General features: G+C 38.9%; 1 protein-coding gene across 7 annotated transcripts in view; it reads left to right on the top strand.

Moving 5' to 3' along the window:
- Positions 1-1,866: 1,866 nt before the first annotated feature.
- FBXO47 (F-box protein 47) overlaps positions 1,867-27,395 on the top strand; it is a 48,105-nt gene continuing 22,576 nt past the window's right edge. For 3 of the 7 annotated variants that reach the window (XM_082373513.1, XM_082373511.1, XM_082373509.1), the window contains exons 1-3: positions 1,867-23,892; positions 25,744-25,950; positions 26,395-26,565. In XM_082373513.1, coding sequence (XP_082229639.1) covers positions 25,770-25,950; positions 26,395-26,565 — 352 coding nt within the window. In that variant the 5' untranslated portion in view covers positions 1,867-23,892; positions 25,744-25,769. Of the gene's footprint in view, positions 23,893-25,743; positions 25,951-25,982; positions 26,566-27,395 lie in introns of those variants that run through there. The other 4 variants (XM_082373510.1, XM_082373515.1, XM_082373514.1 and 1 more) reach the window with 4 other exon arrangements.

Here is a 27,395-nt window from a genome sequence, read left to right as displayed (position 1 = left end):
GGATCTTTCCCAAAGCAGTATATCCCCAAACAGCAAAATTGGGTAAGAGTTTAAGCTAAGGGTACATGCATATTCATGAAGGGGCTTGGGTAGTAGGCAGAGTCCAAGCTTTAGTTGATGGAAGTCACGAGGGTCAGAAAACATCCACATCTTCATCCCTTAGGTTCCGGCTGATCTGGTGGTTGAGCGTCTCAGGCTAATCTTTACCATCAGGAACAGGACTGGGAGTTGTTACAACTAACTTATCATCTTTGCTATTGTTACTTCTCTTGCCTGATAACAGGCAGTGTTCCTGCATTCTTTGTTCACTTAAGATAATTAAATACTGAGACCTGAAGGGTAAACTGGGATGAAGTGAGAGAGTGGCATGGACATATATACACTACCAAATGTAAACTAGATAGCTAGTGGGAAGCAGCCACATAGCACAGGGAGAGCAGCTCGGTGCTTTTTGACTGCCTAGAGGGGTGGGATAGGGAGGGTGGGAGGGAGACACAAGAGGGAGGAGATATGGGGATATATGTATATGTACAGCTGACTCACTTTGTTATAAAGCAGAAACTAACACACCATTGTAAAGCAACTATACTCCAATAGAGATGTTAAAAAAAAAATACTGAGACCTGTTCAAGGACAAGCATTGTGCAGGCTTAGATCACAAAACGGATTAGGCCAAAAATGGCTTCTCTTATGTCAACAAACCCATGCCTGGTTCTCTTCATCTGGGGAACCACTTATCCCATCTGCTTACAGGATAATTTTCATTTTGGACATTTGGAGTTTCAGGTCCCAGCAAGTCCACCCAAAGTAGTATCCAGTACACATGGAGCGAAAGTTCAGGAAGGAGCTTGGCTCTAAAAGTACAGACTGGCAGGCATCTGCAAAGAGGTTCTAGTGGCAATCGTGGGAGTGGGTGAGATCACCAAGCAGAGAAGAGAGGAAACAAGAGGCCTGAAGGCAGAGTCCTAAGGAATGCCAACATTTATGGGATGAGAACAAGCAACGTTGGAGAGAGAAAAGCGAAATCAGGAAAGTACAGGACCAGGATAGCCGAGGAGGAGGTTTCAAGCAGGGGGAGGCCATCAGCAGAGCCAGATGCTTCTGTGGTCCAGTAGGATGAGGCCTGTAAAAGAGCCCGCTGGATTTGGCAACAGGAGGTCTCGAGAGCCCTCAAAGGGTGCAGTGACTGTGACACGCTGAGAATGGGATCCAGATTGTGCTGGGTAAGAAAGGAGTAGGTGGTGAGAGCCAAGAGGTAGTCAGCTAAACTGCCCTTGAAGGGCTTCGGCAGCTATGGGAAGAAGAAAGGAAGGACAACGGCTTGAGAGGGAGGTAGGATTGGAGGAAGATGGGCTTTTAGAACGGGTGTAATGAGAACAGATTTGCAGGCGGAAGAGAAAGAAGCTGTGAGCTGGAAAAGGAGGGAGACGGGGCATTTGGGGGAGCAGAGCAAGGTCCCAGAGAAAGGGGAAAACCAAGAGAGCATATTTTTTAAAAAGCCTACAAATCAAAGCAACACATAAGTGGTAATAATAAGTCCTTACATTTGAAAAGCAGTGAAATGCAATCTGCAAAGCATTTTAATATGCTTTATCTCATTTAATCCTTGTGACAGGCATATTATTATTATTTCTACTAAAATACAAGGAGGTTAAATGACTCACCCAAGATCACACAGCTAATAAACAAAAGAACTTGGGATCAAAAAGCCAATCAAGAGACTCATTGATTAAAATGCCTGGGAAGGGACTTCCCTGGTGGTTCAGTAAAGACTCCACGCTCTCACTGAAGGGGGCTGGGGTTGGATCCCTGGTCAGGAAACTAGATCCCAGATGCGGGCCGCAACTAAGGAGCGGGCGAGCCACAACTAAGGACCCTGCCTGCCACAACTAAGACCTGGCACAACCAAATAAATAAATTTTTTAAAATAAATTTATTTACTTTATTTTTTTATTTTTGGCTGCATTGAGTCTTTGTTGCTGCGCGCAGGCTTTCTCTAGTTGCGGGGAGCAGAGGCTACTCTTTGTTGCAGTGCACAGGCTTCTCACTGCGGTGGCTTCTCTTGCTGCTGAGCACGGGCTCTAGGCTCGTGGACTTCAGTAGTTATGGCACGTGGGCTCAGTAGTTGTGGCTCGCGGGCTCTAGAGCGCAGGCTCAGTAGTTGTGGCACGCGGGCTTAGTTGCTCCGCGGCACGTGGAGCAGGGTTCGAACCTGTGTGCGCTGCATTGGCAGGCGGATTCTTCACCACTGCGCCACCAGGGAAGCCCTGTAAATACATATTTTTAAATGCCTGGGAATTCCCTGGCGGCCCAGTGTTTAGGACTCTGCACTTCCACTGCAGGGGGCATGGGTTCAATTCCTGGTTGGGATCAGATCCAGCAAGCCGTGTGGCCAAATAAATAAAATAAAATGTCTGCTGTGCCTGGCACCATGTTAGATGCCAAAGATCCCAAAGAGAGCAGGAAATAGCTCCCACCCTCGAGGAGTTCACAACCCAGTAGACTGAGCTCCATGCTACTGACAAATAGGCTCCAAGACATAAATGTGCTCAACGGAGGGCACTAATTCAGACTGAGGAAGGAGGAGGAGGAGGTTTCAATGGAAGCTTTCAAGAGGAAGTGAAGCTGAGCTGAGACTGGAAGGATAAACAGCAAGGAATGAGCTGGCTAAGAAGTGAACGAAAAGAGGAAAGCGTTCCCAGCAAAGTACACTGGTGTGCAAGAGCCCTAGGGCCTTTGGGAAGTGTGAGTTATCCACTCTGAGGGCACACGGGGCGGGTGTGGCAAGGTACAAGAGAGGCGCATGCCAAGATAAGAGTAGGGGAGCTTGCATGCTACGTGGAGGGATTCTAACGTGTCCTGAAGGTGAGTGCACCAGTGAAGGATTTTAAACAAGAAAAGATATCACCAAATTTGCATTCTAGAACCATCACACTGGAGAACCCCTGGAGGCAGTGTGGAGGACGGATTAGAGGAGGATGTTAGGGGAAGCAGGGAGATCAGTTAAGATGCAAATGTAGGGAACTCCCTGGCGATCCAGTGGTCACGACACCAGTGGTTACGACTCGGGGCTTTCACTGTCGTGGGCCGGGTTCAACCCCTGGTCAGGGAACTAAGATCCCGCAAGCCGCGTGGAGTGGCTTGAAAAAGAAAAAAAGATGCAAATGTAGTGGCCTAAGCAAGAAAGGATAAGGGCCAGGCTGGATGTGGCAGTAGCACTGGTAATGGAATAGAAAATGAATATATAATGATATACTATAATATAGAAATTTATATATATATAATTATATATATAAAGAAAAAACTGGCCCTCCTTAGAGAAAGAAGGAGATAAGGATATAAAGAAACAGAATGGTGTAAAATAGGTTCCGGCTGAAACAGAAGCAGGAAGAGAAGCAGATATTAGTGGAGGTGGAGAGCTGAGTGGAAAAATGAGTTGGGACATACTGGGTTGAGAAGCCCCTGAGCCATCCAGGTGGAGGTGCCCAGTAGGTAGCTGGTTATGAGGATCTGGAGCTCCTGGGGAGGCTGACCTGGAGATATATCTTTGTGAATCATCAGCATAAAGTAGTGAACAGAGCCACAGGTGGGGGTGAGTGTTTAGATGAAAAAGAGAAAATGGTCTCTTGCACAGCCTTAAGGAACACTGGCATTTAAGGAGTAGGTAAAGAGAAAAGAGCTGAGAAGGAGGTGAGAAGGAGAAACCAGAGAGACAGGAGAGAAAAAAAGGAGAAAATGATGTCCCAGAAAAAACTGAGATTGAAGCAGGTCACCTGGGAGAACGCTCTTGAGAGTAAGAAGAGTACCATCTTTGTTCTTTTTCAGGAGGAGTGGGGTATGGCTTCCTCCAAGCTGGTCAGAGGTTTTAGGAAATAGAAGGAAAGTGAGAAAAAGAAAGGCTGAGAAATAGAGGCGAGAGTTGAGCCCATCTCCTCTCCTCTTTGCCGTGTTTTCTTGCTCTTGCTGCGATAATCAGTGCACTCATAGAAAATAAAACTTGTTATTTGATAAAATGTGGAGAATCAGATGCTCAAAATGCTTCTATTATGTGCTTCAAAACCCAACACGCTGAAAACAGAGATCATCCAATGTGCTCACGCTGTCCTTAAAAATGTTCCTTTGATAAACATTAACTGTTCTGTTTACCAGAGATGTTAAGGAGGAAAGTAAACAGGGCAATTTAGAAGTATTTAAAAATTGAAGTTTAAACCGTAAGAGAAAACAAGAGGCAAAAATGATCCAAAACTGCATGAACATTGCAGACCTCAGCTGCCCTTGAAATCTTTTTCTCTGCCTAACATTACATAATTCTTCATCAGCCAAAGATATCAGTTTCACATGCTAAAGTTCAATGAGTATGTGTCATACTTAAAGGACAGGGTATTGAAAGGAAAGAATAATATAAAGAGATGTAAGAAAGGTTTGGCACATAAAGGCAATGCACATAAAAGCCTGAGTATTTTCTAAAGAAGCTTTAAGAATATTATTGAAAAATAAGTGATGCAGACTTGCATTTTGGATGATATCATAAATCCAGGCATCCTAACTAATTCCCCTAATGAAAACGAAAAATTCTGGATGAAATACGAAAAATATTTTCTTCTAAATGCATGAATAAAAATAAGGAGTATTCATCCAAAACCAAGTGATGGTAGGAACCCAGAGATAAATGGAGAAATTATCAAACCAGTTGGCTCTCAGTTTTCAAGACCTCAAGGAGCTCCTCGGACAGGAGACAGAGCCCCAGGTCTGCCTAAGGTGGAGATTCTAACTGGATACCTCCTCATACAGGTCAGGCCCTTAAAGGCTATACTTTTACTGGTAGGCTAATCCAGAAATAAATCTAATCCTTCCACCTGGAAGGTCTGCAACCAAAATGGGCTGTCTTGATTCTTGTTACCACAGGAAAGTGAAACAACTTCCTGAAAATGTGTAACCAAAAGCTAGCGCTAAAACAAGTTTGCAGCGCAGATTCATATTAATTGGATGGTCTGAAAAGCCTCTAGCAGAGAATGTAATGTAAAGTGGTCCTAAGTGCTGGAAGAAGCAAATACAAATCCTCTTAGATGAACCCACCTTTATCTCAGGCCCTCCAAAATTCCCACAGATAAAATTTTAAGAAATATTAAATCACAGTCAAAAATCACAAAACCCTTGGGGGCTTCCCTGGTGGTGCAGTGGTTGAGAGTCTGCCTGCCAGTGCAGGGGGCACGGGTTCGAGCCCTGGTCTGGGAAGATCCCACATGCCGCGGAGCAGCTAGGCCGGTGAGCCACAATTGCTGAGCCTGCACGTCTGGAGCGTGTGCTCCGCAACAAGAGAGGCTGCGATAGTGAGAGGCCCACGCACCGCGATGAAGAGTGGCCCCCACTTGCTGCAATTAGAGAAAGCCCTCGCACAGAAACGAAGACCCAACACAGCCATAAAATAACAAATAAATAAATAAAATTTTAAAAATATATATATATATCTGGTGCCCAGTTGAAGATCCTAGGGCAATAGGGAGAACGGGGATAAATTATTAACCCCTAAGAGTGCTGCAAAAAAAAAAAAAAAAAAAATCACAAAACCCATAAAGAAAAAGGTCCTACTGTATAGCACAGGGAACTATATTCCATATCCTGTAATAAACCATAATGGAAAAGAACATGAAAAAGAATATATATACACACACACACACACACACACACACACACACACACACACACACATATATATAACTGAGTCACTTTGCTGTATAGCAGAAATTAACACAACATTGTAAATCAACTATACTGCAGTAAAATTTTTTAAAAATGATTTTTAAAAGCTGCTTAACATCACTAATTATTAGAGAAATGCAAATCAATACTACAATGAGGTATCACCTCACACCAGTTAGAATGGGCATCATCAGAAAATCTACAAACAACAAATGCTGGAGAGGGTGTGGAGAAAAGGGAACCCTCTTGCAATGTTGGTGGGAACGTAAATTGATACAGTCACTATGGAGAACAGTACGGAGGTTCCTTAAAAGACTAAAAATAGAATTACCATACGATCCAGCAATCCCACTACTGGGCATATACCCAGAGAAAACCATAATTCAAAAAGACACATGCACCCCAATGTTCATTGCAGCACTATTTACAATAGCCAGGTCATGGAAGCAACCTAAATGCCCATCGACAGACGAATGGATAAAGAAGATGTGGTACATATATACAATGGAATATTACTCAGCCATAAAAAGGAACGAAATTGGGTCATTTGTTGAGACGTGGATGGATCTAGAGACTGTCATACAGAGTGAAGTAAGTCAGAAAGAGAAAAACAAATATCGTATATTAACGCATGTATGTGGAACCTAGAAAAATGGTACAGATGAACCGGTTTGCAGGGCAGAAGTTGAGACACAGATGTAGAGAACAAACGTATGGACACCAAGGGGGGAAAGTCGCAGGGGCGTGGGGATGGTGGTGTGATGAATTGGGAGATTGGGATTGACATGTATACACTGATGTGTATAAAATTGATGACTAATAAGAACCTGCTGTATAAAAAAATAAATAAAATAAAATTCAAAAATTCAAAAAAAAAAATCACAAAAACTAATGAGAATATACTGTAGCACAGGGAACTCTACTTAATGCACTGTGGTAACCTAAATGGGAAGAAAATCCAAAAAAGAGGGGATATATGTATATGTATAGCTGATTCATTTTGCTGTACAGTAGAAACTAACACAACATTGCAAAGCAACTACACTCCAATAAAAATTAATTTAAAAAAAGAATTTATACCCAAAATATTTAAAGATCTCTCAAAACTCAATAAGCAATTCAATTTTTTTAAATGGGGGAAAAAAATCACAAAACCCAAGGAAGCTAAGCTCCAGGAGCAAGAGGTGCAGGAATATAGGCAGCAGAATCAGATTTATAAAAACTTTAGATATAGGAATGATCAGAAACACAATATAAAAGAACTATTTTAGAGCTTTTAAGAAATAAAAAAGAAATAATATGAGTAAATAAGAAGAGCTACAAAAATGATCAAGTAGTTTAAAAAAATAAATAAAATTCTGGAACTGAAAAATGTAATAAATAAAATTTAAAACTGAGTGGACTGAATTAATAGCAGATTAGACACACTGAAGAGAGAATTAGTGAACTAGAAAACACCTGAAGAAATGACTCAAGCTATAGCACAGTGAGCCAAAGAAATGAAATATGAAAGAATACTCAGATTCAAGAATCCCAATTAATTTCTTTCCTTTTTTTTAATCTGTCTATCTATTTATTTATTTTTGGCTGCGTTTGGTCTTTGTTGCTGCACACGGGCTTTCTCTAGTTGTGGCGAGTGGGGGCTACTCTTCGTGGCAGTGTGCGGCCTTCTCATTGCAGTGGCTTCTCTTGTTGAGGAGCACGGGCTCTAGGTGCGCCATCTTCAGTAGTTGTGGCTCGCAGGCTCTAGAGCGCAGGCTCAGTAGTTGTGGCACACGGGCTTGGTTGCTCCGCGGCAGGTCTGATCTTCCCGAAGCAGGGCTCGAACCCATGTCCCCTGCATTAGCAGGTGGATTCTTAACTACTGTGCCACCAGGGAAGCCCCCACTGAATTTCTAAAAGAAATAAAAGGAGATTTCCAATCCAACACATGATAATAAAATTGCAGAACACCAAAGATAGACTAGATCGTAAAAGCAGAGAGAAAGGTCAGATAACTTCAAAGCTGCAACATTAGACTGATAGCCAACTTCTTAAGAGCAACAATAAAGGTAAGAAGATAATAGAACAGGACTTCCCTGGTGGCGCAGTGGTTAAGAATCTGCCTGCCAATGCAGGGGACATGGGTTCAAGCCCTGGTCCGGGAAGATCCCACATGCCTCAGAGCAATTAAGCCCATGCACCACAACTACTGAAGCCTGTGTGCCTGGAGCCCGTGCTCTGCAACAAGAGAAGCCATCGCAATAAGCCTGCGCACTGCAAACAAGAGTAGCCTCCGCTCGCCGCAACTAGAGAAAGCCCACGTGCAGCAACAAAGACCCAACGCGGCCAAAAATTTAAAAATAAAATAAGAAGATAATGAAACAATACTTTCAATGTGTTGAGAGGAAATTACAATCAACTTAGAATTCTATACCCACTGAAAATCTATAAAGAACGAAGGTGAAAAAGAAGGAATCTCAAACAAATGAAAAGGAGGGTAGAGCGGTAAATGGTAAAATAATTAACCACATAGGGACTATCTATTTTATCTAATCTATTGACTACATAAAACTATAGTAAGTTTCTAAGGCATTAAAAAACTAACAAAAGGGTATCTGCTGCCATCTGGCCCCAGGGACCGCAGTATAGGTCTAACCATGGCTCTGTGCTACCCTGTGGCCATGGGCTCAACAAGGGCCAGAAGGTGACCAAGATCATGACTCAGCCAAGACACAGCTGTGGCCTTGGGCACCTCATCAAGCACACCGAGTTCCCTCAGGACGTGATCCAAGAGGTGTGCAGCTTTGCCCTAAATGAGCAACATGACACAAAGATGTTCAAGGTCTCCAGGGACAAGCAGGCCCTCAAGTTTATCCAGAAAACATTAGGGACACGTATCTGTGCCAAGAAGAAAGCAAGAGAACTGAGCAATGCCCTGGCCACCATGAGGAAAGCAGTTGCCAAGAAACTGAGGCCCCTCCCTGCTCTGTGCACAAGAAAAACTGTACAGGAAAAAAAACCCAAAAAAACAAACAAACAAACAAAACAACAAAACCCAACCTCAGTTAAGGTAGAACTAAAATATACAACCCAGTAACGTAAGTCAGAAAGTGGGTGATTGGAATTAAAGTGTTTTCAGGTTCTCACAGTGTTTGAAAAAGGCAAAAGGGTAATGATTTACTTTGGACTTTGATGAGTTAAGTACTCATAACAAATTTTTAGATCAAGTACTAAAAGTCTAAGAATAAAATATTTAGCTTCTAAACTAATGGTGGGGGGGGAAATGTAGTGATAAAAAGTTGGCAATCAAAACAAAGTTAAGAGGGCAGAGAAAAAATAATCATAAAAAGGGGAACCAAATAGCTAAAAAAAAAATCAGTAATTGCAATAAGTATAATGCGATAGATGCTGCAGTTAAAGGCTTGTCAAAGCAGTGAAAAATCCAGCTCTATACACTTTTTAAAAAACCCATCTAGAATATAAGGATACAGAAAGGTTGAAATCAAAAGAATGGAAAAGACACACTAAGCAAATACAAAGTAAAAGAAAGCTGACATAACTACGTAAGTAACAAAGTAACAAGATAAAATGTACTTGAAAGCAAAAAATATTATTAGATACGAAAAGTTCACTACATAATGATGAAAACTATACTACAAAAACTGACAGACTAAAAGACACGACTGAAAAATCCATCATCATAACGGGAGACAGTAATATCCTCAAGTGATCAATAAACCAAGCAGGCAACAAAAGAAAACAAAATCAGTAAGGATTTATGAAATTTGAATAGCACAATTACCAAGCTTAATTTAATGGACACATTAAATTAATATAAATTTAAATTTAATTAATTAAATTAAATTAAAAACAATGCCAAAGCAACATTCCAAAACATTACAAGGACAGCACAGAAAGGAAAATGATATACCAAGTTCACTCACGAACATAGGTGCAAATATCCTAAGTAAAGTATTAGCAAACTGAATTCAGCAGTGTTTAAAAGGATAATACACTATTCCCAAGTTGGATTTACCCCAGGAATGTCTTGTAGACTGAATATTAAGAAGTCAATTAATTATTCATTTTCCTAGGTATAACATATTACGTTTTAATAGGAAAAAGTCCTTATATTTATGAGCTGCATACTGAAGTATGTCATCATATTTGCAGGTTATCTTTAAATGGTTAAGAAAAAAAAACATACAGGGAATTCCCTGGCGGTCCAGTGTTTAGGACTCAGCGCTCTCACTGCCCAGGACCTGGGTTCAATCCCTGGTCAGGGAATTAAGACACCACAAGCCGTGTGACATGGTCAAAAATAAATAAATAAATAATAAAATAAAATGTGTGGACTCAAAGTTATCAAAAGAAAAGAAAGAAAAAAATATACAGCCCACTCAAAAAAAGTATATATAAATATACTCAAAAAAAGAAAGAAAAAAATATACAGCCCCCTCAAAAAAAGTATATATAAATAAAAAAAGAAAAAAGAAAAAAAATATACAGCCCACTCAAAAAAAGTATATATTATTTATATATACATAGATAAAGCAAAAATAGTAAAATGTTCACAATTTTTGTGCCTAAATCATAGGTATATGTGTGTTCACTGTAATATCCTTTCAACTTTTATGTACATTGGAAATTTTTCATAATGCAAAGTTATGAAAAAGGAAAACCAAGTAATGAAATGTACCACGTTAGCTGAGTAAGGGGAAAAAGTCTTTGACAAAATTGAACATACATACATGATTTTAAAAAAGTAAAACTATTAGCAAACATAATGGTGAGGGCTTCCCTGGTGGCGCAATGGTTAAAAATCTGCCTGCCAATTCAGGAGCCAAGGGTTCAAGCCCTTGGGAAGATCCCACAAGCCGCGGAGCAACTAAGCTTGCGAGCCACAACTACTGAGCCTGCGTGCCACAACTACTGAAGCCCGCACGCCTAGAGCCCATGCTCCGCAACAAGAGAAGCTACCACAATGCGAAGCTCGGGTACCGCAACGAAGAGTAGCCCTAGCTTGCCGCAACTAGAGAAAGCCTGTGTGCAGCAACGAAGACCCAATGCAGCCAAAAATAAATAAAATAAATAAATTTATATTTTAAAAAGAGAGAACTTAGCAAGCAAGTGTATTAGAAACAAAATCAATAAATGAAAATCAAGCGCATTTCTATACACCAGCTACTAATAGATTAAAAATATGAAGTACCCAGGAATAAATCTAACAAGAGGTGCACCGGATCTCTATGGGGAAAAATTATAAAGCTTTATTAAGAGATATTAAAGAATACCAAAATAAACAGAGGGCTTTGCTATGTTCATAGACTGTAAGATTTGCATTAATAAAAATGTCAGATGTCCTCAAATAGATCTATAGATTCAATGCAATCCCATTCCACAGATGAATTTAAACCTTTTCTTAAGAGGAAGGAAATTCTAACATATGTTACAACATGGATGAAGCTCAAAGACTTTATGTTAAATTAAATAAGCCAGACACAAAAGGACAAATAATGTATGATTCCACTTATATAAGGCACTAGAGTAGTAAAATTCACAGAGGAAGTGGAATCATGGCTTCCAGGATCTGGGGTGGGGAGGAGGGAATGAAGAGTTAGTATTAATGAGTACAGAGTTTCAGTTGAAAGATAAAAAAGTTCTGGAGATGGATGGTGGTGATGTTGCACAACAACATGAATGAACTTGATGCCACGGCACCATACACATAAAGATAGTTAAAATGGTAAATATCACGTGTATTTTACCACAACAAAAAATGGTTAATCCAAAATTCCAGATAATATTCATCTCTGGGAAGAAGAGAGGAGATGCAATTGGAGAGAAGTAGGCATGGGTCTTGACAATGTTCTATCTTGGCCTGGTAATAGATTCACAGGTATTCATTGTTGTAGTTTAAACTAAACATATATATTTTCACACCGATTTTGTATGCATGCCATATTTCTCTTAAAATTTTAAGCACATATATACACATAAATATAAGGAAAATAAATGTATGTGGTAAACCTGTAATGAAAAGCAAGGGAATTTATAAACACAAATTCAAGATAACGGTTCCCTCTGAGGGAGAGGGAAGGAAAGGGATCTGGGAGGGGACCCTAGGGGACTTCAGAGGTCACGATGATGTTTTGCTTTGTTTCCTAAAACTGAGGGGTGAGGTATACACAGGAGTCTGTTGCATCACGATTCTTTTCTCCTCACACATATCTTTCAAATATTCTTTTAAATTTATTCAGTGTTTAATAAATGTAATTTTTACAGAGATCCCTAACAATATATATTTTAGAGTTTTGGCTTTATTTGTAAGCCTGGCACAGTGTCAAACACTGAGGCCAGCTACTTAATTAGATTTGTCTAGGCTACTTCTTTCCTAATACCTTTGTGGTTCCGTGGTCTAAAGAAGTACTTGTGATGTGATGAACAGACAACTTTAGTATATAATAAACCATAACTCTCCTTTATGCAAGTGGTTAAAAGGAGAACGTGCCCTCCTTTGGGGTATATTAAAGTTTTGCTGCAGCTCCTCTAGTTCCTTGCAGGGTAGAAATTGGGCCACTATGTCCCTTGGCTGCATTCATCCCGTTAGCTTTCTCTGCCTTTTTCCCCAACGTCAACAAAGAAATAATACATAAAATACAACCACATAAAAGATCTTGTCATTTTTGACAAAGGAAACATTTTTCCAGAATAAAGTACCAAGCATCTCTACTATTATATTAGAAAGTGAGTAAGGCTAATTATGGGGGCCCAGAGAGCTGTTTGGCAGAGCCCTCATAGCCACAAAGAACCCCAAATTTAGATCTTGGACCTCATCTCCAAATGAGATTACAATACAGTCACAAAGGCACACAAAAAAGATTTTTAAAAGACATTTTTTATGTAGTTTGAAGTGCATGTCCCAATACCAGACCATGATTCCTGTAGTGCCCTGTGAGTTGATATTTATTATAAGTCCCACCATTATCTTCTGACTAGCGGTTATATTAAAATATATTTCTTGGTTTGGCATTCTAACTTATTAAATGTAAATATGTTAAAATTTACCACTAATTGTATAACACTGCTTTGGTGTTTCTTCATTTTGTAATAAATCAGGAGCCTTTAAAAATTAGGGTTGCCAGGTTTAGCAAAGAAAAATACAGGATACCCAGTTTAATTTTAATTTCAGATAAACAACAAGTAATTTTTAGTATGAGTATGTCACATGCAAAAACGGACACTTTTTTAGTGTATGTATGTCCCAGATTTTGCATGGGACATACACATACTAAAAAATTACTTGTCATTTACCTGAAATTAAAATTTAACTGGATGTCCTGTGTTTTACCTGGCAGCCCCATTAATGGAAGTACCCAGCTTCTCCACCTCTGAGTGCCCCAGAGTGGGTAGAAAAAGGAAGTAATATTTATTGAGTGTCTGATATGTTATGAGCCAAGAGCATTGCAAGCGTGATCTCATCTAAACCTTGCAACAACCCTATGGGATACTTATTATCACTCCATTTAATAGTGAACAGTATAGCACAAGGAACTATACTCAATATTTTGTAATAACCTAGAAGGGAAAAGAATCTGAAAAAAAGTAGATATGTATGTAGGTATAACTGAATCACTTTACTGTACACCTGCAACTAATACAACATCGTAAATCAACTATACTTCAATTAAAAATTTGTTTAAATACATAAAATAATTTTTTAAAGGAAATTTTTAAAAAGTGAACACAAAGCTTGAATAATTTATTCAAGGTGAGACAACAGAAATGAGATGGATGAAGAATCAAATTCAGGCTTGCTTCCCAAATCTGTACTTTTTCCCTGTCAGTGCGCCTCCCATCAGAAAGCTTTCAGATGGCCCCTCTTTCTTTTTTTTTAAGGTTTAATCAAAAAGGGAAATACTCCAAAAGCTTTTTTATCATACCTTAATATTTCATGTGAAATATTATATTTTTTCATATCTAATTAAATTTGCTTGCTTTGAGTATAATGTAATTATAAGTGAAATTTGCATAGCCTGACGTGTTTCGAGGAATTTATGTTAGTGAAGAGTTTTGCTTTAGGAAGGTCAGGTAATCTTTGGTAGCTCAGTTTCTTCATCTATAAACTGAAGGTGTTCCGTGACAACTAAAGCTCTTTCTAATTCTCCACCTTGAGGATTTCCACTCCTCATTTAAGAAAACATTAAATTTTACACAGCTCTCTGCTGTCACCTGCTGGAAAAATTACAGAACCTATTTCTACTTGAAATGCACTCTATTCAGTAGCCAGTGAGCTCTCTAGATCCTGTGGCTTGTTTACTTAGTAATTTCAGTCATTAATAAGAATTATAGATTTCTGAGTTTCCCCAATTTCAGTGTTTTCCCAATTTCAGTGTTTTCAATTTCTAAAACATTCCAAATGAACCAAGCCATCTGAGTTGACCATCTGGAAATTAATTTTTTAGCAGTTTTTTTTTCCCCACAGGGGAGTATTTTCCATACTTGTCCCGTGTTTTGTAATGACTGTCCTCCCAAAGCTACTCACACAAAATTTGCTTTAATAATTGCTGTTAGTGTTGCATTCATGAGATCTGATAAGAAATACTTAATAGAACAGAAAAAAATTTTTTTTCTTAAAGTATCTTTTAAAGATTTCTGGAACATTTAATTTTTGTCTTCTAAAAGGCAAGGGTACAAATGCTCATCTACTTTCACACCCTCACACACAACCTGGAATGCATGTACATTTTTTTTTTTTACCTAACTGCTTTATATCTGGAAAGTCTAGTTTTTTAACTGGAAAAGTGTCCCTGAATTAAAGACTAAGTGCTGGCCTTAACTTTTTTATTTTTTTAGAGCAGTTTTAGGTTCACAGCAAAATGAATGGAAGGTACAGAGATTTTCCATCTACCTCCTGCTCCCGCACCCCCCCATCCAACCCCCAGCATCAACATCCCCCACCAGAATGTTGCATTTGTTAAACTTGATAGACACAGTATTGTCACCCAAAGTCCAAAGTACATTAGGTTTCACTTTTGGTGTTGTACATTCTAAGGGTTTTGACAACATATAATGACATGTATCCAGTATTACAGTATCATGCAGAATAGTTTCCCTGCCCTAAAAATCCTCTGTGCTCTGCCTGCCCATTCCTCCCTCCTCTCTAGCCCCTGGCAACCATTGCTCTTTTTACTGTCCCCATAGTTTTGCCTTTTCCACATGTCATATAGTTGGAATTATACAGTATGTAGCCTTTTCAGATTAGCTTCTTTCACTTAGCAATATGTGTTTAAGGTTCCTCCATGTCTTTTTGTAGCTTGATAGCTCATTTCTTTTTAGCACTGAATATTCCATTGTCTGGATATACCACAGTTTATTTATCTATCACCTACTGAAGGACTTGGTTGCTTCCAAGTTTTGGCAGTTATGAATAAAGCTGCTATAAACATCCATGTGCAGGTTTTTGTGTGGACATAAGTTTTCAACTCCTTTGGGTAAATACCAAGAAGCATGATTGCTGGATCATATGGTAAGAATATGTTCAGTTTTGTAAGAAATTGCCAAACTGTCTCCCAAAGTGGCTGTACCATTTTGTGTCCCCACCAGCAATAAATGACAGTCCCTATTACTCCACATCCTCATCAGCATTTGGTGTTGTCAGTGTTTTGGAATTTGGCCATTCTGATAGGTGTGTAATGGGATCTGAATGTTGTTTAAATTTGCAGTTACCTGAAGACATATGAGGCATGGCATCTTTCATATGTTTATTTTCCATTTGTATATCTTCTTGGGTATCTGTTCAGCTCATTGTTTAATTGGGTTGTTCATTTTCTTACAATTTTAAGAGCTTTTCGTATATTTTGGGTAACAATCCTTTATCAGACATGTCTTTTGCAAATATTTGCTCCCAGTTTGTGACTTATTGGCCTTAATTTTTAAAACAAAACCATTTTCCAGAATTCTCAACACAATGCTAAAAGTACAGCCCAAATAATTCAATTATAAAATAGAAAATATGGGATTAAATTTATTGCCAGTTGGACATGAAAAGATGCTCAACATTGCTAATTACTAGAGAAACACAAATCAAAATCACAGTGAGATATCACTTCACACAGGTCAGAATGGCTATCATCAGAAAGTCTACAAATAATAAATGCTGGAGAGGGTGTGGAGAAAAGGGAACCCTCCTACACTGTTGGTGGGAATGTAAATTGGTGCAGCCACTATGGAGAACATTATGGAGGTTCCTCAAAAAAACTAAAAATATAGCTACCATATGATCCAGCGATCCTTCTCCTGGGCATATATCTGGAAAAGATGAAAACTCTAATTCAGGGAATTCCCTGGTGGTCCAGTGGTTAGGACTCCACACTTGCACTGCAGGGGACACGGGTTCGAGATCCCTGGTCCGGGAATTAAGATCCCACAAGTCGTGCGGCCAAACAACAACAACAACAAAAACTTTAATTAAAAAAGATACATGCACCCCAATGTTCATAGTAGCACTATTTACAATAGCCAAGACATGAAAGCAACCTAAGTGTCCATCAACAGATAAAAGGAAAAGAAGATGTGCTTCATATATACAATGGACTATTAGCCATAAAAAGAATTTAAAAATGCCATTTGCAGCAACATGGATGGACCTAGAGATTATCATACTAAGTGAAGTCAGACAGAGAAAGACAAATATTATATATCATTTATATGTGGAATCTAAAAACTAATACAAATGAATTTATTTACAAAACAGAAACAGATTCACAGACATAGAGATCAAACTCATGGTTACCAAAGGGGAAAGCCGGGGGAGGGATAAATTAGGAGTATGGGATTAACAGATACACACCACTATATGTAAAATAGATAAGCAACAAGGATTTACTGTATAGCACAGCGAGCTATATTCAATATCTTTTAATAACATAAAATGGAAAATAATCTGAAAAAATATATATAATTGAATCACTTAGCTGTACGCCTGAAACTAACACAATATTTTAAATCAACTATACTTCAATTTTTTAAAAATTTATTGCCAGTTGGGGTTGAGTTGGCTTCTGAGAGTGGGAGCCAATAGCTAGTCCCTTCATATCTGAATCCACACTATCTCAGGGTTTTTTTTGTATAGCTGCCTGGAGCCTGATGCAATCTAAGGGGTAATAAAATCAGAATCCTGGGGAATTCTCTGGCAGTCCAGTGGTTAGGACTCTGTGCTCTCACTGCCCAGACTAACATCCCACAAGCCATGAGGCCAAAAAAAAAAATTCAGAATCCTACACCTTTCTAAAAACTAATCTTGAGGGAGGGCTCCTTTTGAAAGGAGATCAGAAAAAGATTTTGGGAAAAGGGCATAGTGTCCACTAACTGCTGTGCTATTTGTTCCTCAGCCTCATAATTTCCCAGACAGAGCTATCAACTGGCTTAAATATTTGAGTACATTTATTTATTGCTATATTTCGGTTTATGACAATACTCGTTTAAAAATATCCAAAACACCTTTTCAACCCTTCTCCATCTCTTCCATTTGTGCTACAGTAATATACAACAGTGTACATTTTAAATATTTTTTCTAATAATGCAAATAATGTGGACTCAATACAGAGAGCTTGGAAAACCCCGAAATGCACAAAACAAAAAAGAACTTACTTAAATCTCCCTTAATATTGCCACGCAAAAATAACTACTGCTGACATATTACTAGTGTCATTCCTCCTGTTACCTGAAAACTGGGTTCGCCTCTTAGTGGGTGTTGAGCCAAAAGACACACCCAGGCCAAAGATAGGGAGAAAGAGGGATTTATTACTTGCAGCAAGTAAGGAGAACACTAGGGATCTTTCCCAAAGCAGTATCTCCCCAAACAGCAAAATTGGGTAAGAGTTTAAGCTAAGGGTACATGCATATTCATGAAGGGGTCTGAGCAGAGAAGTCAGCATAGAATTGGGACAAAGGTCAACAGAGTTCAAGCTTTAGTTGATTAAAGCCAAGAGGGTCAGAAGATGTCAACATCATCGTCCCTTAAGATTCCAGTTGATCTGATGAGCGCTTGACGGGGGTTTGAATTCTGCAAAACAGCTCAAGAAAGTGCTTCAGGCCAATCTTTACCTTTGAAACAGAACCTGGAGTATTTACAACTGATTTATTATCTTTAATATTGCTACTTATCTTGCCTGGTAACAGTTTGTTCTTTTGTTCCCTTAAGATCATTATTACCGAGACCTGTTCAAGGGCAAGCAATATGACCAGACTTAGATCGCAAAATGACTTAAGCCTCAAATGGCTTCTCGTGTCAAAAGGCTATATCTGGTTCTCTTTCTCTGGGGACCCCCTACCCTATCAGCTTACACTTCCAGTATTTTATATACTTATATATACATTTTTTTTCATTTTAAAATAGTATAATACCACACACATTACTTTATAAGACTTTTTTCTCTCTCTCTTTTTTTTTTCCTTCTTTTTATATAGTAGACTTTTTAACATAGCGCTTTTCCAGGCAAAATTTGACATGACCCAAACATAATCACTAAAACTGGCTTCATGCTGGGAAGGACACTGGAGTTGAAAACCTTGGGAAAGACACAACTTGCTGGGCCTTGGTGTCCTTGTCTGAAAAGTGAAGAATTTCTTGCTATTCTCCTGCCAAAGCCTTTTATTGGATGAAATCTTGTCACCATGTTACATCCTAAAGACTCTATGTAACAGTCCCTGGTTCCACATACCCTTAGTTTATACATCTTTTTAATCTCGTTTGTATATTTTTCTCTGACTGCCCTATACAAGTCACTTGAATCTGCCTTATTATTTTTGCTGGCAATTTTTGTGATTCAGCTGACTAGTCTTTAAACATGAAGAGTCAAAAAAGAAAATACCCATCTTTTCCGTTGAAAAAAATGAGGACAAAAGAGAAGATAAAAAGTCCTCAATCAGTGGGCTTTGTTCTTAGTATTTAAAGAAATAAATGCACAAAAGTAAAGGACAAATAACTGTTTCAATTCAATTCAACCAGTTATGATTTAGTCAGAAGAAAAGGTAACAGACTTAGGGACCAAAATAAAGCAACATCAAGAGAAGATGAGAAATACATCAGAAGGATGGAATAGGATTTGGAAATGCCAAGGAAATCAAATTAGAAAGGAAATTACTTTGTCTAAAGAAGGGAATTTAGAAGTAGCTTTAGTTATTTTCAGTTATATAAAAGATATAAGCCAACTATGTGTTTTCTCTATCAAGAACCAACAGAAAATTGATTTAGCCTGTTAGATTAATTAGATTAATTTGGACATTAAAAAACTGTTCACTAAGGGTTGGGAAATCAGAAAATAAAACGTGGAAAATGTGCTTACTTTTTGTACAGGGACTGCTGTTGTACTCTGATATCTGCTCTTCCCTTCTTATATAGTAATAGAATACCCTATTTTTAAGCTGGGCACAGGGCCCTCCAAAATATTTCTCAGTTAGGACTGACTATGTTACTAAATTCTGGCCAAATCCACATCAAGGGAAGAGTCTTTGAAGTGTCAGGGAGAAATCCCTTCTTCCCCCTTTCCTCCTTCCTGCTGACTGGAATGTGAATATGATAGCTTGAGCTCAAGCAGCCATCTTGGGCCATGAGGTGGGAGCCACAGGTTGAGGATGTGGAGCAACAAGACAGAAGGAGCCTGGGTTCCAGATGATTGTGGAGCTGCCACACCAGTCCTGATTACTTATCTCAAAACGTTGTTTATATAAGAAAAATTAACTTCTATCTTGTTTAAGCTACTGTAGTTTGGAGTTTTCTATCACTTGAAGCTTATCCTAATTTTAAGTGTTATCTTCTTAAAACCAGAATTTGAGAAAGTTTATCCTCAGATGAATATACAAAGTGCTCCTTGCAGCACTGTTTAATATTAAAAAATTGGAAACAAACTAGTGATGTGGAACCAATTAAACAAATGTGCGATATATCTCTATAGTGAAATACCATGTAACTAGTAAAAGGGATGATATAGATCTATATTTATTGGCCAGGAAAGATTCCAACAGGAAGGAGATGTACCGAAGTGATATCAGTGGTTATCTCCAGGTAGAAAGGTTAGGTTGATTTTTGGGGGGTGGGGGGGAAATATGTATATTTTTACATTTTTCTGCAATAAACATTGATTTCTTGTAGGAATTTTAAATTAATATTTTTAAGGAAAAGAAACCTGTATATTGTTTTAATCAAAGAAATTTGTGGAATTTCCTTACCTAAAATTTTTGTGTAATGTTACAAGTAACCAGCTGTTTTTGAATAATTTAGATCAGCTCTCCTCCTACTCTGGAATTCAGGGATGAAGATATAATTTGATCACTCAGCAGCAGTCAAAGGTAAAGGGAATGATATTTTAGGCTTTCATAACATAAAATAATAGTTAAATGCTCATTTTATTAAGTAAAAATAATTGCAACAGACTTTCCCTCCCACACATGGCACATTTGAGAGTCAATTTACATATAGATCCTTGCAAAATTCTGAGAAACAACTAAAACAGCACTAGCACCACCTAGGTTTGGGTCGGTTTACATGTGTATATGGGGATGTAGCAGGGCAGCGAGAGAAAGACCAAGTCAACTAACTCATCCCTAAACTGAGTTCCACCGTTACTGCCGTCAGAGAGCTCACAATCTAACAGGATAAGTTGTACATAATTAACCATGATTCAAGGCCGAATGAAGTGACCATAGAGAAGTACCAGCAAAGAATGAAGAAGGTTCAAAAGAGGAAAAACATTTCTCACTTTAGGGATTTTAAAGGGTTGAAAAGGAGGAGGTGGCCTTCGAAATGTTGTAAGTCGGTATATCTCAAACTTGACTGTGGATTTTGTTAAAATGCAGTTTCTGATTCAGTAGGTCTGGAGCTGCATTTGAGTTTCTGCGTTTCTAACAAGCTCTCAGGTCACTTGGTTCATCCAGGGACCTCTCTTCCAGGAGCAAGGGCCTAAAGGCTATCTTATGATGTCAAAAGGTAGAGTTGGAAGAGACCTTTCCGAGCAGAGAAATCAGTATGAACAACAATACCAAGGTGACAGCAAGGGGTTCAGTTAGGGGGAAATAAGGCTGGAGACATAGAATTTGGCCACATGGAAGCAGTCCTTGAAGGCCAGGTTGGGAAACTTTTATTTAATTAAAGGCAATAAGGAGCCACTGAAGGCTTTTGTGCAAGGGAATTATATAAGCAGTAACTACAATTCTCATATAGAGCCCTATAAATAAGACAAGCTTAATAAGTCAACAAATATTTGAAGTTAGTAAATTCAGAGACCATCAGCAAATATGTCTTCAGTTTTCACCCACTGTTTATGAATACAAAATTAAGTATGGGGCCTTGGAAGGGACCTATGCAAGTAGGAGGCTCTGAAGCTTAAGTTTCCAAAGCCCCATGGTAGATCCATCTCTGTGTCTGTTGTTCTTTCATCTGTGAAGGATACAAAAGAGATATATGGCATCTCAAGAAGTTTACAGCGTGGTTTAGGAGAGAAAGCATACTTATTGAAGAAACAAGCTTTATGCAGGTGTCAATCTTAAAGTGGGTCCTGGAGGAAGATTTAGAAAGAAAGGAAGTCATTTTTGATGGAAGGTTCTGCACAAAGAGTGGGGGTGAATCTGCTGAAGAAGAGACACCTCCTCCCATCCCTCTCCCCCTTCCCCCCCATCCTCGCTGAAAAGCAGATTTGATTCCTGCAACATGTTACTTCAGGACGGGTGCTTGTGACCATGAGCCACTAGAAGACAGAATCCGTACTTACCCTGCAATTAACACGGGGCTTGGCAGAAAATGAGCATGGATCATAAATAATGAATGAACCAATAGAGGAGGAATAGATGATAGAGGACATTGAAGAAATGGCAGAGGGATTTGAGTTTGATGTGGCTGACAAGGCAAAGTCACCATAGGTTCCTGAGATGGGGAATGACAAGGTGGACACACAGTACTTCTACCTAAACTAGATTGCTAATCCAGCGGACACCTGGCTGAAATCAGCACTGGGCACAGCTGACCACTCTCATTCTTGAAGCACTCCCTTTCAAGGCTTCTCTGTGACTCCATTCTCTCCTGGTTTTCTCCAGTTTACTCCACTAGATACTCCTTTTCAATCTCCTTGCAGAACTTGTCTTCCTTTCCCCAATCTCTGAAGGTCACTATTCTTCTATTGCAGAAAACTCTTAAATTTATATATCCAGCCCAGATTTTTTTCCTCCAACCTCCAGATGTAATTCAACTGCCTCCTTGACATCTCCCTTAGATGTCTCATAGACATATCATATTTACCATCTGCAAAATTAAACTTTTAATTTTCTGCTAGAAAAACTCCTCCCCACTGGCATATCACAGTAAATAGGATTACCATCCACTCACTTATTAAAGTTAGAAGCCTGGGAATCATCCCTATCTCCTTCCTTTCCCTCCCTCCCATATCCAATCCATCAGCAAATTCAGTTACTTTTATCCCCAAAATATATCTCAAACCTGTCTCTCCAAGGCCACCACTCCAGCCCTGCACAACATCCTAACATATCTTACCTCTTCTACTCTCACCCACCTCATTCATTCTCCACATAAAAGCCAGAGCAATCTTTAAGTGATGTAAATCAGATTGTATCACTGCTTAAAACTCATCCATGACTTTCCATGACACTTTGAATAAAATCCAAACTTCTCATCACTCCACACCTTGGTATCCACTAGGCACTCATAGCCCACAGCATAGGGGCTGAGACCTTGTCGCAGACCTAATAAAAAATGCTTGAGACAGGGGAGAAAAAAAGGAACTGGCTCCGAATAAACTTTGTAAGTCAAAATTAATGAATATTTGTGACTGCATGATATATGTCAATTAATCCTAAATTTCATCTCAACCTTTATGAAGTTATTTATATATTTTATTTTACTGATGGATGTGGGTACATATTAATTTCTTGGATATAATGTGGAGTGGGTCCCCAAAAGCAGGAGTATAGAGAGCCTTCAGGGGGTCGAAAATGGCCCTCATTTAAGGCCTTTATATAAGGTCCTGCACACCCCCATCTATGCTGCCTTCTCCACGGTCTCCATGAGGCCACTCCTAATTGCTCACTAAACTCAACCAGCCGGCCTTGCAAATGCCTAGAACATACCAAGATCTTTCCTGCTGTTCCATTTTCTCCCAGCCCTTCTCCTGACTGGCTCCTTCTCCTCCATTAGTTCTCAAATTAAATGTAACCTCCTGAAAGGGACCTTTCTGACCAGTCCATCTAACGTAGGTGTACACTCCCTACCCCCAACCTTCTCATTTTCTGTTGCCTTATTTCCTCCATAACACTGCTCTCCATCTGCAGTTTATTTTGTCTGTTTATTCTATATTTCCCATTAGATTAATGAGCTCCATCAAGGCAGGAAACTTGTACATCTTGTTCTCTGTTGTATCTTTAGGGCCTACTCCAGTGACTGACCCAGAGCAGGTTTCAACAAATAGCTACTGAATGAATAAATGATTGAGAACTTAATCTTTAAGGGAGGAGGACCATGCAAGGAAGATTTGTCTTGGACCCCATCTTGAGATGCCGGAGGCACTCACCCTCCTTTGATTCTAGGCACCCAGATAGGTTTAAAAAGGAACGTTTGGAGGTTTTTCCCAACAGAAGTTTTCATGAAAGCTCTTGTAACCTACCCTCTTCTGGGTCGGGGGGGTCGGGGTGGGGGGAGGAATTAAAAACCGGCGCAAAACTAGATTAAAGGGAAAGGAAGTGGTTTGGGGCAGATGTGTGCTGCGCCAGGTTCGGACTCTCTTCGTTTTGCACCCTCCCCTCCCCGTCTCTAACGGCTCCACCCCCTCCTCTCATCAGCCTGAAGCAAAGGGTGGCTTTGGGTTAAATTCAGGAGCCAAAGGCCTCATCCTCGTTAATTATTCATGGTGTAGGAGGGCACTGTGGGTGTCGTTCTTTTGAATATTTATGAGGGGGCGGGGCCTCCCTGCCGCTGTGGCTCCTGGGAGGGTTCTAAAATATTCCTGTGGAAGGAGGGTACTATGGGAGCCGAGGTTCTTGCTATTCATGAGGGGGCGGGGCCTCCTTCCCGCTGGGGCTCCTGGGAGGATTCTAAAATATTCTCGAGGCCAAGGGGGCGCCTGGGAGGCTGGAGCTGACGGGAGCCGGAGCCTCCCTCTTCCCGGCGGCAAAACCTTGAGGAAATATTTTCTTTTTTAAACAGTAAGAAATTTGAGGATGGTAGGACAAAACGATTAAGTCCCATTTTCTTGTGATCTTTTAGCCGGAAAACTCAAAATCTGTGGTAAAAAGAGATTTTTTTCCCCAATGCTTTCTGGAGATAGTTTCATCTTTTCATGGGCTGAAGAGGGTCAAAAATGCACCACAGTGTGCTTTGACTCTTATATTGACCAGTTTCTCTTTTATGGCCTCCCTAGTTTACCTCTTTGGAGATGTTTTGGGCTAATTCCCGAGCAGATGGGGGTGGGTCTCTTCAAAGGATTTTCTTAGGTTAAAACAAAGTAGAAATCCTAGTGAATTGCTGTTGGACGGTTTTCTCTGAAAAGGGGGGGGAAAGTTCATCCAAGAGGGCCCTCAAAGCCTTTCACACGTGGGCAAGAATGAGTGGGGTGGAGCAGGGTATTGAAACATCGTCTTATTAGGATTATTTGGGCTCGTGATTCTCATTCTCTAGAGGGCTGAGAGGAAACCAGAAATAATTTGGAATTACACCTTTAGGGTTTTCAGAAAAGCCTGCTATCTCCCCCAAAACGTTCAGGTCTGAGGAAAATAAAGAATTGTAAGAGGAGAGTTCAGTTTTAGAAGAATTTGGGTTATTGTGTTTCAATCCTCTCAGAGGTTTAAAAATATGTGTAGTGTGTAGTTGACACACTAAAGTCCCCTGGGTATTGGGTGTCAGTGAGTCTCTGAAGAGCCCACAGGCCCCCACCCAAGTCCCAGGTTACCTGGTCCTCAGAGAAACAGAACAAATCCTAGGCCAGATGTATATTTTACTATAATGAAAATGCTTTAAAATGCCTACTGTGAAAAGTTAAAAGCAATCTTATGGATTAAATAAATTAAGATTCTTCCATTTGATGGAATCCCATGCAGTTCTTAAAATATCAGTACATATACTTGCAGAAGTGTATCTATTGGCATGGAAAGAAATTACAATTCTAATTACAATTAAAACTGAAAAAGCAGATTGCAAAATAGTGTGAACAGAGATTCCCTCTTTTTTTGTAAAAATGAAATGTATATGTAAAATTCTGGAATGATATAAACCAAAGTGCTTAATTTTAAATGTTAAAAACCAAATGAATTTAATTTTCTTCTTTTTGTTTTGCTGTATTTTGTAAAAATTTGACAATGCACACGTTACTTGTGTAATTGTAATGATTATTTTTAAATATCTGCTAAATTGAATGCTGAAGCAAAGTGCTATGTATAGTATGTTTTTTTTTAATTAATTTCTTTATTTTTGGCTGTGTTGGGTCTTCATTTCTGTGTGAAGGCTTTCTCCAGTTGCGGAGAGCGGGGGCCACTCTTCATCGCGGTGCGCGGGCCTCTCACTGTCGCGGCCTCTCTTGTTGCGGAGCACAGGCTCCAGACGCGCAGGCTCAGTAATTGTGGCTCACGGGCCTAGTTGCTCCGTGGCATGTGGGATCTTCCCAGACCAGGGCTCGAACCCGTGTCCCCTGCATTGACAGGCGGATTCTTAACCACTGTGCCACCAGGGAAGGCCCTTTAAAAATGTCACATAAAAATGTCACATTTCTTTTCTTAGAATATATCTCATCCAAATACACATCTCATTTTCTGATAAAGCTCTATCTAAAATATTTGGCTAAGAGGGAAAAGATCTTTAAGTATTTCATATCATGCTGAGATGAATAAATAGACTCTACTGGTTGGACTCCATAAATTGGACATCACATTAAAAGTTTTGTAAATATAAAGAGACGGGTGTTGCCCATCAAAGTATGAACCTCTCCATTTAAAAAAACAACAGCTCTTCATCATTATGACTTCCTTTCTTCGTTGTCTCTTTTACTTTGTTTTTCTAATCAGGATAAATTCATGAGATAAGAAAAAGGATGGCATCTAGAGTAAATACCAGTTTCACTTTGATTCCCAACCAGAAATACAGACGTGGTAATCATCGATCCAGCCATTTTCCCAACATCCTTGACCCAGATTCTCAGCCCTTATCAACGCTTGGAAATTTTAAAGCATTGCCTTTGGAAATATTCCAAATAATCTTAAGATGTTTGTCAGGTGAGGTTTGGGGTCTATGAGTAGGCTACATGGACAATTGAATGTTTTATTTTCCCCAAGAACTAGCTTGTCATCTTAGGCCCTGCTAGAATGTTAATGGTGTTCACATTTTTTATTTTTAAAATTTCATCAGTGTTAGGTAAGTGGTACTCAAAGAAAATATGATACTCAAATGCTTTAAAACATGCTTCTAATTATAATGACATGGTAATTTGACTGTTACATCCCCAATGTTTCTAATTCATTGAGAACTAGATTTAAAACAATTTTCAGATTTTCCTTTTTCCCCACTTTTATTAATTTATTAGTATTAATAATATTATTGTTATTAATCTATTATAAATTAATAGATTGTGCTAATAGTGATGTTCTTGTATTTAAGCCGTTCATATATATGTGTGTGTGTGTGTGTGTATATATATATATATATGTTTCTTTTGATAGTGAAGGATATCAGCATGCTAAGCATGGTGTCCAAAACAGTCAGCCAGCACATTATTAATTATATCTCAACCTCATCAGGAAGCAAAAGACTTTTACTACAGGACTTTCATAACCTTGAGCTGCCTGACAGGAGACAAGACTCCACTATATTGGAACACTACAGATCTCTAGGTAATTTATGTAATGTAATGAGAAGTGTAACAAGTAAAGAACTATACTTAGTTAAGGGGATTTTATTATACAATTCTGTAAGGCCTGTGCGAAATGGAATACTTCCTATTTCTATGATGCTTTTACTCTTCAGTGTGAGGACTTTCCCTTAATAACAGTCCCTTACACTTATATTTAAAGATGAGAGAATGCACTTTAAAGTGTCAGTCCTTGTGATTTCATGTGGATACAATGTCACCTGTGCTTATTGTCTAGGTGGCTTGCCAGTTTAGGAAATTGATGTATTTTTCTATGCTTTACTTCCTGTGAATCCAATGAGTTTTATCTCTGTACTGCTTTTCCCTTTCAACCATAATCTAGTTCTTAAAATAGAAATTTAAGCATATTATTGTGGAAAATCACTTATTCTCTTATCAGAAACAGTGGTTTTCTTTTTTTTTTTAAAGCACTGTGCACATTTACTAATAAATCATTATGCTATTATTAAATTAACCTTATCAAAGGAAATTCTGGACAATTTCTTCCCTTGATTTGTAATCATTTATGTCTTTTACCCCATTCATTGATTTCATTCTCCCTAAGAGTGCTGAAATAAAATTCTAATTTTGACTTGACTAATGACACCAGTTTAATTATGAAGCTACTTATAATTAACCAAAACATGGCAATAAAAGTAAATATCAGAGTGATGTTGAGATGTAAATAAAGGCGTAAGAGTAAGTTACCTTTTAGTAGCCCAAGGATGCCTAGCTTTAAGATAATAAAATAAGACTATATAGATGTGTAAATACATCAAAGTGTATTTAACAAGTATACTTAGTAAGGCTAAA

This window comes from Balaenoptera borealis, assembly GCF_965194805.1.
Source record: "Balaenoptera borealis genome assembly, chromosome: 20".
Taxonomy (NCBI): domain Eukaryota; kingdom Metazoa; phylum Chordata; class Mammalia; order Artiodactyla; family Balaenopteridae; genus Balaenoptera; species Balaenoptera borealis.
Note: the sequence above shows the minus strand (reverse complement) of the source record. Positions and strands in the feature narration are given on the sequence as shown.